Genomic DNA, 14,577 nt, shown 5'->3' on the forward strand with positions numbered 1-14,577 from the left:
AATAGGCCGTATTGAATATGACGTCAACGTTCAAATATCTGACCTACAACACCGTGTCTGTGTGCGTTTGCGTGCGTGTGTGCGTGCATGAGCTATGGAAATCAAACCGGGAATGTTGCGTGCTGCGTGCAACACGCATATGGTTTGCCCTACAAGATGGCGACTTTCATAGCAAAATGGTCTATCCTATCTTTCTGAAAGTTTGTATATTAATAATAACTCAGCGCCTTGATATGAGTGCCTTGGTAGATACATGTGCTATACATGGGGGTAAGACTTCAATATTGTTTTTTATTTTAAAACGTTCAGCATGCCTATTGAAGTTTGTTTCTATTTTCTTTTTTATTGGTCAGGATATCATAGTAAACCAGAGTGTCTCATATTTTTATACACACAGGAAGTCTGAACAGTCTCCGATTGCTTCATATCCTCATTCGAAGGTTTACCAATCGCCATACAAGCTCAACATCCTAATGCGAAAGTATAATCGTCGTACCAGCGTTATACCAGTTGCTCTCATTCCACTCAGTGATTTTGATGCATGGGCTGCTGTTCTTCATTATCAAACTGCAGTCTGCATAGCGTAGCAATGACCAAAACAGTCAGTCAGTTTGCTGAAGAGGTAGTTCATTTCAGCTCTCAATATGGGACAGACGGGAATGTCTCGTACGTCGTGCCTAACCTGGCTGGACCATCTACCATCTACCCAAATTATGAAGATGTGACGGCTGCTTGTGTTTTTGTGAGTAACATTCTATAAATTAAGCCATATAATAAACAAAAATACCAGGTGATCGTACGGATTTTTCAAAGAAGAGGAGGATGAGGGCCTTACTATTTACTATATACTAATTTTATTTCAAGATGGCCACTAAGTATTTCAAATAAAACAGGCAACCAATTCTTCAGTTTGAACCCATTGCAACCATGTTAACAGGGTCAGATTGCAAAAAGATTTGCTGGTATGTTTTTTGAAACAGACAGTTACACATGTTCGAGAGCATCACGTTAGATTCAGAAAAAAAAGCTCCTAGGCCAGTCCTTTTGAAAAGATGGAGTAAAAAGATAAATAAAGATTTTTTTTTCCACAAAAGTCGAAAAAATAACAAATAGTAAAAAAAAAGGATGCGGTCCCAAAAAAGGATGCGGGCGGTGACGATCAACTTGTTTTTTTTTATTTGGCCTTACATGTATCAAAACCACCCCCAAGGGAAACTGACTTGGTAAATTGTTAATGATTTGGGGTTGCAGTGGTAGCAAATTCCACAGACGTGGAGCAGCTATAGCAAGAGAGCCCTGGCCCCCCCCCCCCCCCCCCCCGAAATGAACAAGGCAAGAAATGTAGCCTAAGACATGTAAGAGGGGTTAAGCCATTGAGGGCATGATAAGTTAAGGGACGGATTTTGTTACATAATGTATGTATTCGCCTCCAAACAGGAAGCTAGGTGAAGAAATAATAACAACAATAATATTGAGTTTTTATATAAATAATAGCACTTTTTCACTCCCGAACGGGTGTCTCAAAGCGCTTCAAATTATTACCCCCGGTCACTGGGCACTAATTCACTCCTAAAACCATCCAGCTCCCTGGGGAGTATACAGCCTCGTGCAACAAATGCGCTACTCGGCTAAATCAATCACAAGAACCATCTCTGCCCTCATAGGTACCCATTTTACCCCTGGGTGGAGAGAAGCAATAATAGTTAAGTGTCTTGCTCAGGGACACAAGTGTCACAACCAGAAGTTAGCTTGGCAGGATTTTAACCAACAGCCTTGTGAAAGCAAGTCTTGCAGTCAAACCACCTGACCACAGTGACAAATTATTTCCGGTGTTGTAATTATTTTTTTGCTTCCAGAGGACCTATGGATCATGGTGGCAGCAGGCTCCTTCCGCACCGTGCCCGATCGGTCGTTTCCACAAGAAGACATTTCTCGGTCAAGATTTTGTAGGTAAATCGCCATCTTTGTCTTGTTCCTTGTTAGTGCATTTGCAATTGTGATACTGATAACCATCATGGAATAAGACGCCAGACTATTTTTTCCTTCTAGCCTAAAGCCATGTCTAAATCAGCAGTGACTTTGGCCTTTTTAAAAATTTGAATGATGAGGTTTTTTTTACAAGAGATCCCCAACCACCACAAGGCCGGACTGCCACTGCAAGGCGAGGGCTACACTTTTAAGACACCGGACACTATTGGTAATTGTCAAAGACTAGTCTTCACAGTTTGCACTATTACTTTGCATATATTATATTAAATTATTCTTAAACACCTACCTGAGCGGAATGTTTCAACAAAAATGGTATTTTTACTTGTTTATAATGCACTTGTTCACCATTTTAAAGTAATTTTGATATGTGTACACTTCTGAACTTTTCGTAATTATCGAGTAAAAAATCAGGCCCCTACCTAAAGGTTTTTTTGAAAAACTAAAAACACTTCTGCCGTTGAGAGCGGGCGTCAAAGGACAATGCCGCTGACGTCATTTGTGTGAGTTTGCTTTGTTATACATCCACGCTGCAACAAAGCAGCTTTATCTACTTAAGACGTTTTGAGGGCGATTTCGTAACGGGGCTTTTCGCAAATCTCGCAGAAAAGCTCTGGACAAGGGCATACAAAATGATTGTTTTTTTACACAATTGAAACCTATTTATAATCATATGACTCCATTTCCTTATTCATCGAAAACATTTTAAGTGGAATTCAGCAAAGTTCACGACTTGACATTTTCGTTCAAGCAGTCTTTAAATTGTTGACAAAAAAATTACCCTTGAACTTTGTCATTACATGTACCTGACATTTGTACACCGCTGAACACAAATGTACAGTAGTCAAGCATTCTCTTAAATACATGTAGGCCTGGTCGAATAATTCGAATATCCGGTTAGTGGCGAATTTTCTCGTCACCAAGGTGGCCGATCAATCTCAAACTTCTACAGTTTTGTCAGTTTATGTTTTTGGGTAGATTACATAAAGTGTTTACACTGCCAGCGACTTTTCTTGTTAGCAAAAACCAATTTTGTAATGTTCCTTTATATTTATTTTATCAAATGCTTACTTTGTCGTAACTCAGATCTCTTGTATGCTGAGAAGGTCTACCCTACAGAAGTACGCATTTATGAGACGTACCATCCCGGAGCAGTTGTTCAAATCTTTGCATGTGAGCTTTATATGAACCAGAACGGTCAAATGGTCAACCATGATGTCAGGTAGGGTCAATCGCTTCCTGAATCCTGTTGTGACCAAATGGTTTAAAGGGAGGGTACACGTTTGGTAATTGTCAAAGACCAGTCTTCTCACTTGATGTATCCCATCATAACCATAAAATAACAAGCCTGTAGAAAATTTGGGCCCAATTGGTCATCGAAGTTGCGAGAAAATGATTAAAGAAAAAACACCCTTGTTGGACGAATTTGTGTGCTTTCAGATAATAATAAAAGACTTCTAGCTAGAAGTCTTTTATTATTTTAGTGAGAAACACCTCTTTCTCAAAAACTACGTTACTCCAGAGGGAGTCGTTTCCCACATGTTTTATATTATCAACAGCTCTCCAATGCTCGTTACCAAGTCAGTTTTTAAGTTAGTATTTGTTTTGAGTAATTACCAAACGTGTACCTTCCCTTTAAAGGGTTATGTTACCTTGGATCAGTCGAGTTGGTCCATGAAAAGCATTTGAAACCGTTTGTTATGAAATTGATATGGTTAGCGAGATGTTATAAAAGTAGAATATTTAAACGATCCACACAAACATGCCTCAAAATTGCATGGTTTACCTTTTACTTTTGCGAACTAACACGGTCGGCCGTTTTATGGAGTCTGCTTGGCTAAGACTCGACTCCACAAAATGGCGTGCCATTTTACTTCACGATGCATAAGAAAAACCGTGCAATTTTGAGACATGTTTTTTGTGGATTGTTGTATTGTTGTGTCCCTTTAAATATTTGCAGTACTCCCTGCTGACGCCAAGGATTCAAACAGTCTCTTACAGGGTAACTCAGTGGCCTACTGCTAAGACATTTGCTCTAGCAATGCAATGGTTGTGGGTTCGAATCCCACCTGAGTGATTTTCCTGTGATTTTGTTCACTTAACTCGGGAGGGTACTGAGTCTACAGTGATTAATATACATTGGTGTCAAGGTAAAAGAATTTATAATCTTTGCGATGCAAACTAAGATCTATTTAATCAGTGCAATACTGGCTTACTAATATTCGAACCACCTCTTGCCACTAGGATAGTTCGGTGGTCTGGTGGTAAGACATCTGCTCTAGCAATGCAAGGGTCGTAGTAACTTGTCCTAAATGAGGATGGGTTCAATGCCTCCTATTTTTTTTCTTCTTTTTTTTGCAAGGCTCCTTCAAGGTGTGGGCTACAATTATTTTTTCCAGAGGCCATTGCCACCTACTCCTAGGGCTGAAACAGGGTTACCCCTTTCACAGTCCATACGAATGTAGGCTTGGGTATCTTCAATTCGAAGCCTAGCCGGTAGAGCAGAAAGCACTACCTCCCCAATTTTATGTAGCAAGTGTCACGATCGGGATCTGACCCCACACCCTGCTGATCAAACACCAGTGCTTGAATCCGGTGCTCTTAACTGCTCGGCTATGACACTGCCACAAATAAATAATCTTGGCTAATAATATTTCTTTAATCTGTCTTTGTCCCTGATGCAAAAATAGTACATTTACCAGGCTTGAACTTTGACATTGTACAGGTGGCAGTTGCTATGGTCCGGGGAACCTCAACTCTCTTCAGATGCTAGGATCTTCTCTCCTCCTCTCAAGAAAGTCAAGTTTGCGGCCAAGTAAGTTTGCAGTTAATTTCCTTACCTACAACGTATACACCCTTTACCATTGGTTGACTGTTGCCCTTTTGAAGGTAAAGTAATTTAAGTCTCAACCCAAAAACATCAAATGTTTTATGGGGAAAACTAGCACCTGTTTCAGACAGGCGTGCCATAGTCGCGCCAATTCAAAGATAAGGAGCAACTCATGGTCGACCCAAATAAATATGGTTTCATACAGGGGAACTTAACATTAAGCTTGGACGATACCACGTTATTATCGAATATCGCGATATTAATTTGGAAACAATTTCGATATCGGATCCATTTGGTTTAATCGAAATATCGATATATCGCGATACATCACGATATATCGCAATATATCGCAATATATTGGGATATCAATTAATTATCGCAATATCGCGATGTATTTCCTAGCTGAGACATCTTGCACCCCATAGGTAGTAAAACCAGAAGAATAGGTCATTAGAACACCTCTCTTATGCTATGACTGCCTCTTCTACAACTTACACTGGGAGTTTGAAGACTGATGATGTCAAATTTAATTAATCACGACTATCTGACTATATCGAACATCGCGATATATTGTCGGCGAGATATCAAGAATAAAATAAATCGATATCGCCCAGCTTACTTAACATATCATTTTAAGTTGGCTCTGCTCATTAAACTCCTGAAACCAAGGCGCTTTAGAGTTGTTCCAAACGACTGCAGTAGTCGATCTTTCGACTTCTAGTGCGTCCAGTTTCTCCTAACTGTTTCAGACATTGTACTTTTCATGTGCTTAATTCAGAATCTGGTTCGGCATGACTCTTTAGCGCCTGTCTGCTCCAAAAATATCATGAACAAGTTAGTTTTGTGTTTAGCAAGTGCAATACAATGTTAACATACGTACAACATTGGAACATTGCATATATTATAGACATGACCTTTGCTTTGACCTCCTTATGTTTATGAAAGTAGGTCAAATCTTGTGGCCATTTGCGGCCGCAATGGTCACTGTGGGACAAGCTGCTTGTGGCCGCAATGGTCTCTGAAGGTTTAAACTGGCCAGTAAATTACCATTTCCAGCACTGATGTCCAGTATGCTGCACAACCATAATCCATCATTCGGCATAGACTTGCGTCCGTGGCCGCCTAGTCCTCAGATTGTAATGGGGGCGCACTCCTGGAGTCGCCGCCATCACCTGGTGTCTTTCAATCGCTGCTCGTCTCATTTCTTCTACGCTTCTTCCACTCCACTTTGTGACATTGTCTATCCAGCGCAGCATATAGGGCGGCTTCTGTCTCGAATTGCACCTGTAGGCAGACCATCTATAGCTGCGCTGGGTAGGCCTCCCTGTCTCATCACATGAGCGCACCATTTTGCCCTCCAACACCTCGTCACTCGTGAGACTCCACCGTCCACCGATCAGTTCAGCCCACCATAACCACTTGATAAATGGAAGTTAACTCTGATATATCAGAGTTCACTTCCATTTGTATAATATGCACTGGTGATGTTCACACTTCGCAGTCCATATAGATCAGTCATAAGGGGCCTGCCGTCGATTTCACCAAACTCTTCCTAACTTAGGATTAATCTTAGGACTTAGGACGTGTTGAGTCCTGCATCCAAATACGTAGGAAGCATTGAACCCTTTTAAGTTAGGATGGGTTACTCGTCCTGACTCGAGTTATGATTAATCCTAGAGTTTCGTGAAATCGGCTGCTAGCTGGAAAGCAGAATGCACATTGGCCACCTCCTCAACTCTTTTTGAAACAACTATGGTTGAAAGTGCCTTGCCCAAGGGCACAACGTTGTGACTGGGATTCTAACCCACACTGCTGATGAGAACACCGGAGCTTGGGTTTGATAAACTAGACCACTCGTACGATATGCACTGGTGATGTTCACACTCATGTTGTTGTAAGTTTGGACGCAAACAATTATTTTGAGTAAGTACCAAAAGTGTAAAGTGCCTTTGACCATTTAGGAAAATAATGGTTAGTGAACAACTCTAGCATAATTTTGATTTTATGTTTCCTCTCATTTGTAGCTTGATCCGCTTAGTCTTCCATCATCTACATTTGAATTACTACACAGAACTTGACGCAGTGGAATTGGTTGGTACCGTCTCTGAACACGATGATGGAACTGGTAAGCCATGACTCCAGAGACGAGATTAAAAGAAGAATATATTTCACTTTGTTTTAGCCTGCCTCATTCACTAATAAATTACTTTTCCCCCTCTTCCAACTCTGATTTAGACCATGTTAACCTTGTTTACAATAAGTGTGACCTTGTACATTCTTTGAGTATTCTGGCAGGCAAGATACTGCACTGGTCCTATGGGAAAGTTTACATGTTGTGTCATAATTTCCACATAAAACCAAGAGTTATGAAAGTAAAAGCTGGACAAGTTTTGAGATGTGCCTCCTTTTATCATATCAGAAGTTGATATAAATTAGACAGTGCAATCTCCATAAAATATAAGATTTTATGTTTTCTTCCATTGAGCTGTGTACAAATCATGCCTGCAGGAAGTCCAGGCTCTGTGGCTCTTTTGTAAACATGTGATGTCACAGGTCACATCGTCTATTGTCCTTTGTGTTTCCATCCTCCTGTGGTTAAACATGTTAAAGGCACTGGACAATATTGTTTATTACTCAAAATAATTGTTAGCTTAAAAACTTACTTAGTAACGAGCATTGGAGAGCTTTTGATAGTGTAAAACATTGTAAGAAACGGCTCCCTCTGAAGTAACGTTGTTAGAAGTTTTTTCAACTAAAATATTTGAATTTGTTTTGAGACCTCAGAATTAGAATTTTGAGGTCCTGGAATCAAGCATCTGAAAGCACACAAATTGTAACAAGGGTGTTTTTTTTCTTCCATTGATATCTGGCAACTTTGATGACCAGTTGAGCTCAAATTTTCACAGGTTTGTTATTTTATGCATGTGTTGATATACACCAAGTGAGCAGACTGGTCTTTGACAATTACCAATAGTGTCAAGTGTCTTTAAAGTAAAGGTTTGCTGTCACACCATTGGGACGGTTGGTTTCAACCATAGAGCTATATATATTGACTACAGCGCTAACACCCCGTTACACACGCACTAAGGTTTTGAAGCCCTGTGGGCGCATCCATGATGTTTATGTACAAACCAATACAAAAGCTTGAAATTTTGTACGGCAATTCTACTGCTATTTGCATGATAGTGCATTTGTTCTTTTCTATGTGTCATCGTACCAAAAAATGCAGCAAATGTGAACGCACAATCTGCTGATGAGCGTACAAATCTGCGAGCGACATGTGGGCCATGTTTAAAAGGCGCGTATACTTTTGTTATTAATCAATCAAGTCGAACTTACGGTTTTCGTAGCACCGGCGTGAGCGAATTGGCAGTCGCGTACGAAAGCGCACATGCCGAATTAACAAAAAATCGCGGCAATGTGTGTTCTCTTAAAATTAAAATCGTTCCGTAGTCACGCAACACATCAAACATGTCTGCGCTCAGGGTGGCTTCAAAACGCGGAGCAAGTTAGCGCTCTAGTCTATATATATATATATAGCTCTATGGTTTTAACTCTGTGTGTAAGCGGCAATGTGTGTTCTCTTAAAAATTAAAATCGTTCCGAACTCACGCAACATATCAATTCTGTGCTCAGGGTGGCTTCAAAACGCGGAGCAAGTTAGCACTCTAGTCAATATATATATATAGCTCTATGGTTTTAACTCTGTGTGTAAGCGGCAATATGTGTTCTCCTAAAATTAAAATCGTTCCGAACTCACGCAACATATCAAACATGTCTGCTCTCAGGGTGGCTTCAAAACGCGGAGCAAGTTAGCGCTCTAGTCAATATTTATATATAGCTCTATGGTTTTAACTCTGTGTGTAAGCCTTGGAGTGTTGAATACAGTGGTTCCGTCGGTTGACTAGGCTTCCAAATGAGTCGTTCCAGTGAGTGCGTCACTGTTGTGAGTGTTGCTGGTCACTAGTCGACTAAATGTGCGCTCTCGAACTTGCTCAAAGTTGAAAGGCATGGAAAGAAGCCACTTAGGCTGATTCAGAGGTGGCGGCTACAACTTTTGCTAATAATGGCATCTTATACTCTAACGCACGATGACACAGAAATCTAGCTGTAGCCCTACAGGTAGCTTCCAAATCGGACATGGCCTAAGTATTTTTATTCTAAAGATGATCTTCCCATCAAGGCAACTTGGCTAACTCACAAGATGGCAGCAGCTAATTTCTGTCATACACACATTGGTTTAAAGCCATTCTACACTTTCGTAAAAAAAAAGGAAACAAATTTTCACAGATTTACAAATATTTTACAGGGTTTACAAAAGGTAATGGTGAAAGGCTTCCCATGAAATATTGTTCCATGAGATGCATTACTTTTTGAGAAAACATTAAAACAATTTTCAATTCTCGATAGCGAGAATTACAGATTTTTTTAAAACACATGTCATGACACGGCGAATCGTGTGGAAACAAGGGTGGGTTTTTCCCATTATATTCTCCCAACTCCGATGACTGATTTAGCATACATTTTCACATGTTTGTTATTTTACATACATGTACATGTATAAGTTGTGATACACGAAGTATGGGCCTTTGGACAATACTGTTTACCGAACGTGTCCAATGGCTTTAACATCCATGATTATGAATTGCACAAATTATCTTCCCATCAAGGCAACTTGGCTAACTGCCAAGATGGCAACAGCTGATTTCTCTCATACAATCATTGATTTAACGTCTGTGATTATGAATTGCACAAATCAAAAAGTTGTGATTTAGTAACTAGACGACAATACTTCATTGTAGTCATTGCAAAATCAGCAGCTAGCTAGTTCAGGGGATTCAAACTCACAATCTTGTTAATTGCAAATCCAGCAGTTTAACCACTGGACTACGATGACATGACCACACATAGCACAACTTGTTTTGTGTCTCTTATTAAAAAAAAGGCTTGTCTTGATTTTTCCTTCTCTTTGCAGATCTTGACGCCGTTTACGCCTCCCACCTTCAAGCATTATCAATTAGCCCACAAGACGGTACTGATGTAGAAGTCTTATCAGCAGGTATTACGACAGATAACGGCTACTTCGACTTGCTACCGGTAAGTGTCTCCCAACACTTGAGGGGAAATGACATCTTTGGTAGGCTGTATTTTCTTTTTTAAGTTGTGGATTTGTGGAGTGGGATTTAATCAGGGAATCAATGTGTAGTGAAGAGGTTTTCAACTCATGGTTTAATCCCAATGAGGCTTGGTTCTTGATAATTTTTGTTCAAGCAGATCGTTAATCTACTGTTTCTTTGATCCCATTCCTAATCCAAGGGTGAGCTGATCCAGCTAATCTTTGGGGATCTAGAGCTTCCTGATCTATGCAGAGTGGCAGCCACTTGTAAATTATTCAAGAAGCACTGCTATGACCAGTTACTGTTCCTGGAGTTGGATTTGCAGCCCCGTTGGCACATGGTAAGAATACAGTCGACTCCCGTTATTACGATTATTATCGCATGTTACAAGGTTCCGGTTGATACAAGGTTTTTTGCCGGTCCCGAACGGCCCCATGCATGTTTCAATGCATTTAAATACTGATTATACAGTACGATCACGGTAGTAGCGAGAACACGGTTATAACGAGGTAATTTGGGAGACCCATTACGAGCAAAACATTGTTTAAAACCCTTCTATAACGAGAACAATTCCACTAGCATCACTAATCCAAAATCGGGAGTCACGAGTCAGCAAGCAAGGTTGTTACTTCCAAACTCCGGACAATGGTGGGATTAGGAGGTTTGCATGGTTCAAACATTGGAGAAATCTTAAGAAAAGATACTGATCCACTGAGTTTATAAACGCATTATAAATTTTCAGAAAAAAAACACCCGCAACTTACAAGCAAAACTAGTTGTGTGATCAGTATTATTGAATTCAAAGCAAGATTTCACCTGGTATCCCACATTGGCAATGGACCATCTAACATGACACAGGTGTTTACCAATGAAAATCAAGATTCTATTTTTTGTTGCTGCGACGAGTGTATTGCACATGCACACACATGCACAGAACAGCACGATCTTCCCTGGTATCTCGCGTTAGCAATGAACCTTCTATCATTACACTAGTGGTTACCAATGAAAATCCAGCTTTTGTTTTATTGACTAAAAATTTTAACAGCGTGTGCAATATGCGTTGCAGCAGTAAGATTTCCCTGGTATCTCGCAGCAGCAATGGACCATCCAGCATTAAACAGGTGGTTACCACTGAAAACCAAGACTCTATTTATTGCATTGGCAATAAACTGCCGGCGACCAAAGTTTTGCAAGAGAAACTTCCCAAAACATGAACGCAAGTTAAAATCTTACACTTTTTTTCAATCTTGTAAGATGTAAATTGATTTTAAAATTGAATTTAAAACTAAACCAACTTAGTTAAAACAGTCTTATAAGCCCCACGTTGTGCTTGTTTGTGCAGTACATCGCACATACTACTCTATGCACACAGTGTTATAGTCAATTGCAGCTCTGCCATGCATCTGTGTACACACATGCGGCCATTATGTCATGTACATGATTATGCAAGTGTACACGTGTTGTGTGCATGCACAATGAGCACAATGATGACCTATGTATCTATATTTAGTGCGCTGCGTTTAAGACGAGATTCGGATGAACCGAGGAAAATGGGCCAGTCCGGCGGACCTCGTTATAACGGGAGTCGACTGTATAAGTCTGGTACCTAGACTTACTTTGGGTTGCTTGTGGTTTCTGTCCATAGAGTTGTATATAAGAACTAGAGCGCGCACTGGCCTATATACGCGCCCCGGTATGCGAGCAGGCGGCCATTCTCTAAGTTGACAAAACAGCTATATCACAGCGTGTGTTTGTGCGGCCATTTATAAGTTGAACAAACAGCATCGCGTGAGGGTTCAATAAAAAAATCCTGAAACATGTATTTCATATTCGACGCGCGTGCAGAATGACGCGCTTGTCATCTTGCGGTCCCGTGGCATTTGTGCACGAAGCATCACTCGTGCACCCTCTAATAATTTTCTGTCCCTGTCTGTGGACTCTGATTAAAATCGTTGCTGAAACAGCCTAAAAAATAGTCTCCTGAACATGCTGAAGATGACTAGAGCAAGCTAGTCGAAATGTTGAGACCATTTAAAAACGCACTCCGCGGTAGTGAAGTTTGTAACGTTCCTCTATTAGCTAAGGTAGTAGTCCTAGCCAGAACTAGAGAAGTCTCCCGGAAAAACCTTCCAAGTATCGTTTTGATTTTTGGGATTGAACAAAGAATTGACTAGAGTGGGATTCGAACCAACGACCTCCAGATTAACGTGCCGGAGGTCTTCGATTCGAATCCCACTCTAGTCAACTCTTTGTTCAACCCCAAAAATCATTTCAAAGTTTACCCAGTCAGTTTCCCTTATGGTTTATACAAATATATTTTTGTAACACAACATATAATGTCCACAGATTTACATTAAACTTATTACAACATTTGAAGATAAAGATAGTAGAAAGCTTGCTGAGGTGCAGTAGTTTTTGAGAAATGAGTAAAACAATGTAATGAAAAATATGTTTTACATGCTAAAAATAAATTCAACTCACTGAGACGAAAACTATTGTTGTGACTGGTTTTACTCATTTCTCAAAAACTACATCACCTTAATGTAAGTAATATTTTAAGGGAAGCTTTCAAACTGTGGGAGTTTAATGTAAATCTGTGAAGTACCCAGGCCCTTTAAGCATGTTTTCTTCCTCAGTTCTGATTGTATACGTCCATGATAAGAATTTCACCTTTTACACTTTAGTCATTTAGTTTTTGGAGTACATTTCTAACTAATCTGTGACCTTACCTTTAAGTGGTTTTTCTTCTTTGCTGAGAAAGAGCTGTATTGGTCGTCTGACCTCAGTTCTGATTTTATTCGCCCATGATAAGAATTTCACCTTTTACACTTATTTTTTGTAGTCAAGTATAACGGATCTATGACCTTACCTTTAAGTGTTTTTTTTCTTCTCTTTTTGACAAAGAGCTGTTTCGATTGTTCCAACGTCAGTTTTGATTTGTATTCACCCATTTTGAATATTCTACCTTTCACTAGGTCAATGTGCGTACATTGGAAGGTCTTAAAGGAAGATGTGAACATCTGCAGAAGCTGAGCCTGTCTTGGTGCGGTGACTGGGAGGCAATTACTCCTGAACCGTTCTCAAGGTACAATAACTTAGCTCTCAGCAGCTAAGACGCTGTGTGGCTACGAACCTGCAACTCTCCCTATCTTCTAGGGACTGTCTCTATTTTGGAGAACCCCAAAGTCAAAAATTGAGAAAGTCCCTAATTCAGAAAATCTTGTAATATTAAATGCACTGGGTGACGGACATGTTGGCTTTTTAAGAAGCCACAATTATTTTTTTTATTATTACTATTATTATTGATTAAAAATTTGATATGAATTTGTTAACAGGGTCCTTCATAATAACTTATGGCCATGAGCTTAAATTTAAATTTCCAAAAAATGAAAACTGGATGATGCTTCGAACAAAATGAGTGAAAACGTTTTTCTTCTCTTCTCACACAATGTGCAATCCTCAAAATAGCCTTGAGCCAACCATGGAGGAAAGAAGAGAAGGAGCTCGAACGACCCGCAAATCCGCAGAGTAACAAAAGAATACTCTGACAATGCCCCTGTCTGACCGGTAGAAAAAGATAGGAGACCTCCAGCTGGACGGTCGATTAATGAGCAGGATTAGATCTCTTTGTACAGAACGTGCGGTACCGCCAGTCTGCGCCGTTGCCTCCGTGTTAAAGTTGATTCATTGGAGACAAGAATTGTGAATATACATGTTTTCATTTACCGTTTGTGGTGTTTCGCGGAAATATCATGGCATATTTTTACATTTTTTAAAACTTTTCTGTCACTAGGGGTGGTTCAAAATATGGGTATTAGCACTTGAGGGTGGTTGGTATTCAGTTGTGTTTTCCGATGCGTTGGGCGAAAGTGTACACAATTTTTATCAGGTCTCAAAAAAGTTTGTTTTTCTGTATTATATCCATACAACATACTACACCATAGTTGAGTGAAGAACCAAGTGCGCACGCGCAAACTCACACACGCAAACTCACACACGCAAACTCACACACGCCAGGTCACCCATTGTTTGTGTAAGGTACATGTATGTGGGTGATTACGAGGTGTCGTTCATTGACCGCAGTACCACGGGTTCAACTTTTGAAGTCCCTTCGTTCGAGCTCCTTCTCTTCCTTCCTCCATGAGCCAACCAACCACAGGTCTCCTTTCAAGAGAACCTATCAGAGTGTTGATTGACTCAACACTGAAACCTCTGAACCCCAATAAATACGCCCCCATTATATCTCTTCAGTCTCCTGGCGAACACTAGAGCAATCAAGTCGAAATGTTGAGACAAGTTTAAGAACTCACTCCGCAGTTAATAACGATCCCAGGGAAGCCTATAGCTCTAAGGTACATGTAGCAGTCCCAGCCATTTTTGTTATACCTTCTGCCCTGGTAGTAGTAAAAAAGCGGGACAGTTCTTTTCAGAACTGAGAAGTCTCCCGAACAATCCGATAAATCTACTTCGCAGTAGTAGTATAAAGACAGTTCTCCAAAGAACAAACTATACCTGGCAAGTAACTACACAAACAGCAAACCAAATATGTGACGTGAAACAGCTACGTGAAAATGAGTCAGATGTTGACAATTTCAAGGATTGAGTTTAATGTATGGCTCGAAAGAACACATCAACAGCAGTAAT

At 40.2% G+C, this 14,577-nt stretch overlaps 1 protein-coding gene across 2 annotated transcripts in view; it reads left to right on the forward strand.

Annotated features, from left to right (window-relative positions):
• The window catches only part of LOC139949028 (F-box/LRR-repeat protein 4-like), a 48,166-nt gene that overhangs the window by 10,391 nt on the left and 23,198 nt on the right, over positions 1–14,577 (forward strand). For both annotated transcript variants that reach the window (XM_071947427.1, XM_071947426.1), the window contains exons 2-9: positions 398–742; positions 1,857–1,950; positions 3,073–3,208; positions 4,712–4,801; positions 6,841–6,941; positions 9,792–9,913; positions 10,133–10,273; positions 12,909–13,018. In XM_071947427.1, the coding sequence (XP_071803528.1) occupies positions 542–742; positions 1,857–1,950; positions 3,073–3,208; positions 4,712–4,801; positions 6,841–6,941; positions 9,792–9,913; positions 10,133–10,273; positions 12,909–13,018 (995 nt within the window). In that variant the 5' untranslated portion in view covers positions 398–541. The remainder of the gene's footprint in view (positions 1–397; positions 743–1,856; positions 1,951–3,072; positions 3,209–4,711; positions 4,802–6,840; positions 6,942–9,791; positions 9,914–10,132; positions 10,274–12,908; positions 13,019–14,577) is intronic.

The sequence above is a fragment of the Asterias amurensis genome, chromosome 16, assembly GCF_032118995.1.
Source record: "Asterias amurensis chromosome 16, ASM3211899v1".
In the NCBI taxonomy this organism is placed as follows: Eukaryota; Metazoa; Echinodermata; class Asteroidea; order Forcipulatida; family Asteriidae; genus Asterias; species Asterias amurensis.